This window comes from Mesitornis unicolor, unplaced genomic scaffold (genome assembly GCF_000695765.1).
Source record: "Mesitornis unicolor isolate BGI_N332 unplaced genomic scaffold, ASM69576v1 scaffold32502, whole genome shotgun sequence".
NCBI classification, from domain to species: Eukaryota; Metazoa; Chordata; class Aves; order Mesitornithiformes; family Mesitornithidae; genus Mesitornis; species Mesitornis unicolor.
The window spans coordinates 11022-12060 of record NW_010169044.1 but is presented as its reverse complement, the minus strand read 5'-3'; the positions used below and the strand labels follow the sequence as shown (position 1 = coordinate 12060).

The 1039-nt window shown below is 65.3% G+C and overlaps 1 protein-coding gene across 1 annotated transcript in view; it reads right to left on the bottom strand.

Moving 5' to 3' along the window:
• LOC104536590 (collagen alpha-1(VII) chain-like) overlaps positions 1 to 1039 on the bottom strand; it is a gene marked incomplete at its 5' end in the record, with an annotated part of 14601 nt that overhangs the window by 2743 nt on the left and 10819 nt on the right. Inside the window, 5 exons of the mRNA XM_010179246.1 lie at positions 29 to 106; positions 251 to 367; positions 593 to 655; positions 744 to 806; positions 881 to 934. Of these exons, the coding sequence (XP_010177548.1) occupies positions 29 to 106; positions 251 to 367; positions 593 to 655; positions 744 to 806; positions 881 to 934 (375 nt within the window). The remainder of the gene's footprint in view (positions 1 to 28; positions 107 to 250; positions 368 to 592; positions 656 to 743; positions 807 to 880; positions 935 to 1039) is intronic.

The window sequence follows — 1039 nt, the reverse complement described above, 5'->3', positions numbered from 1 at the left end:
AGGCAGGGCCAGGCACCCTCTCACCCACCTGCTCTCCTCTCTCGCCAGGGATGCCGGGCACGCCACGGGCCCCCGGCACCGACTGTCCAGGGGGGCCTCTCTCTCCCTGCAAAGGATGCACACTCGGGATCCGGCTGGGGGTTCTGGAGCCAATCTGCTCTCCCCTGCACCACGGATGTGCTGCTTTCCCCATCCCTGCACCTTGGGGACGTCTGTGCAGGTGGGGAAGGGGTTGGGGATGGGGACTCACCTTCTGGCCCTGCATGCCCTCAGGACCTCGTGGGCCAACACTCCCTGGGGGCCCGGGGGGGCCAGGAGCACCATCGCTACCCCGGGGACCAGGACCACCGATAATGCCCGGGGCACCCTGTGGGAGCGCAGAGAGTGAGGCCAGGAGCTTTTCCACAGATGGGCATCCCCGAAGCACTGACACCAGTGCTGCCTTCTAAATAGTGGGGATTTGCCATCGCTTATAGTTTAGTTTAGCTCAGCTTTTCTGGGAGCATCAGACTCTGCTGCGCTTCTGACCAAGGACGGATCCTGGTAAAAGCAGTGCTGTGCCATGCATACCGTCCCTTTCCAGCCCGCTCACCCGGTCTCCTTTCTCCCCTTGGTCTCCTTTGGCTCCCTGCTGCCCGTCAAATCCCCGGTCACCCTGCAAAGAGGAAGGGGCAGGCAGCGGGGGGCAGGCAGTGGGGGGCTGAAGTGCCGTCATGGCTTTTCCCTGCACTGCCCTGACATACCTTGGGTCCCATGAGCCCCTCCTTCCCAGGGATGCCCGGTGGTCCCGATAGACCCAGCTCTCCCTGGGGGACAAAGCAGATGTCCATCAGCCACCAGCTGCGTGCCCCTGTCCCTGCCTAGTGCCAGCGGTGCTTACCGGCTCGCCCTTCCTCCCTGGCAGCCCCGAGCGCCCCGGGATCCCCGGCTCTCCCTACAGCGGGCAGGAGAGAGGCAGAGTGGTCAGTCCTGCGCCCCTTGATGCTCACCCCAGAGCTGTGGGCAGAGGAGGGCACCCCGTGGCCCTGCCCTGGGGCCG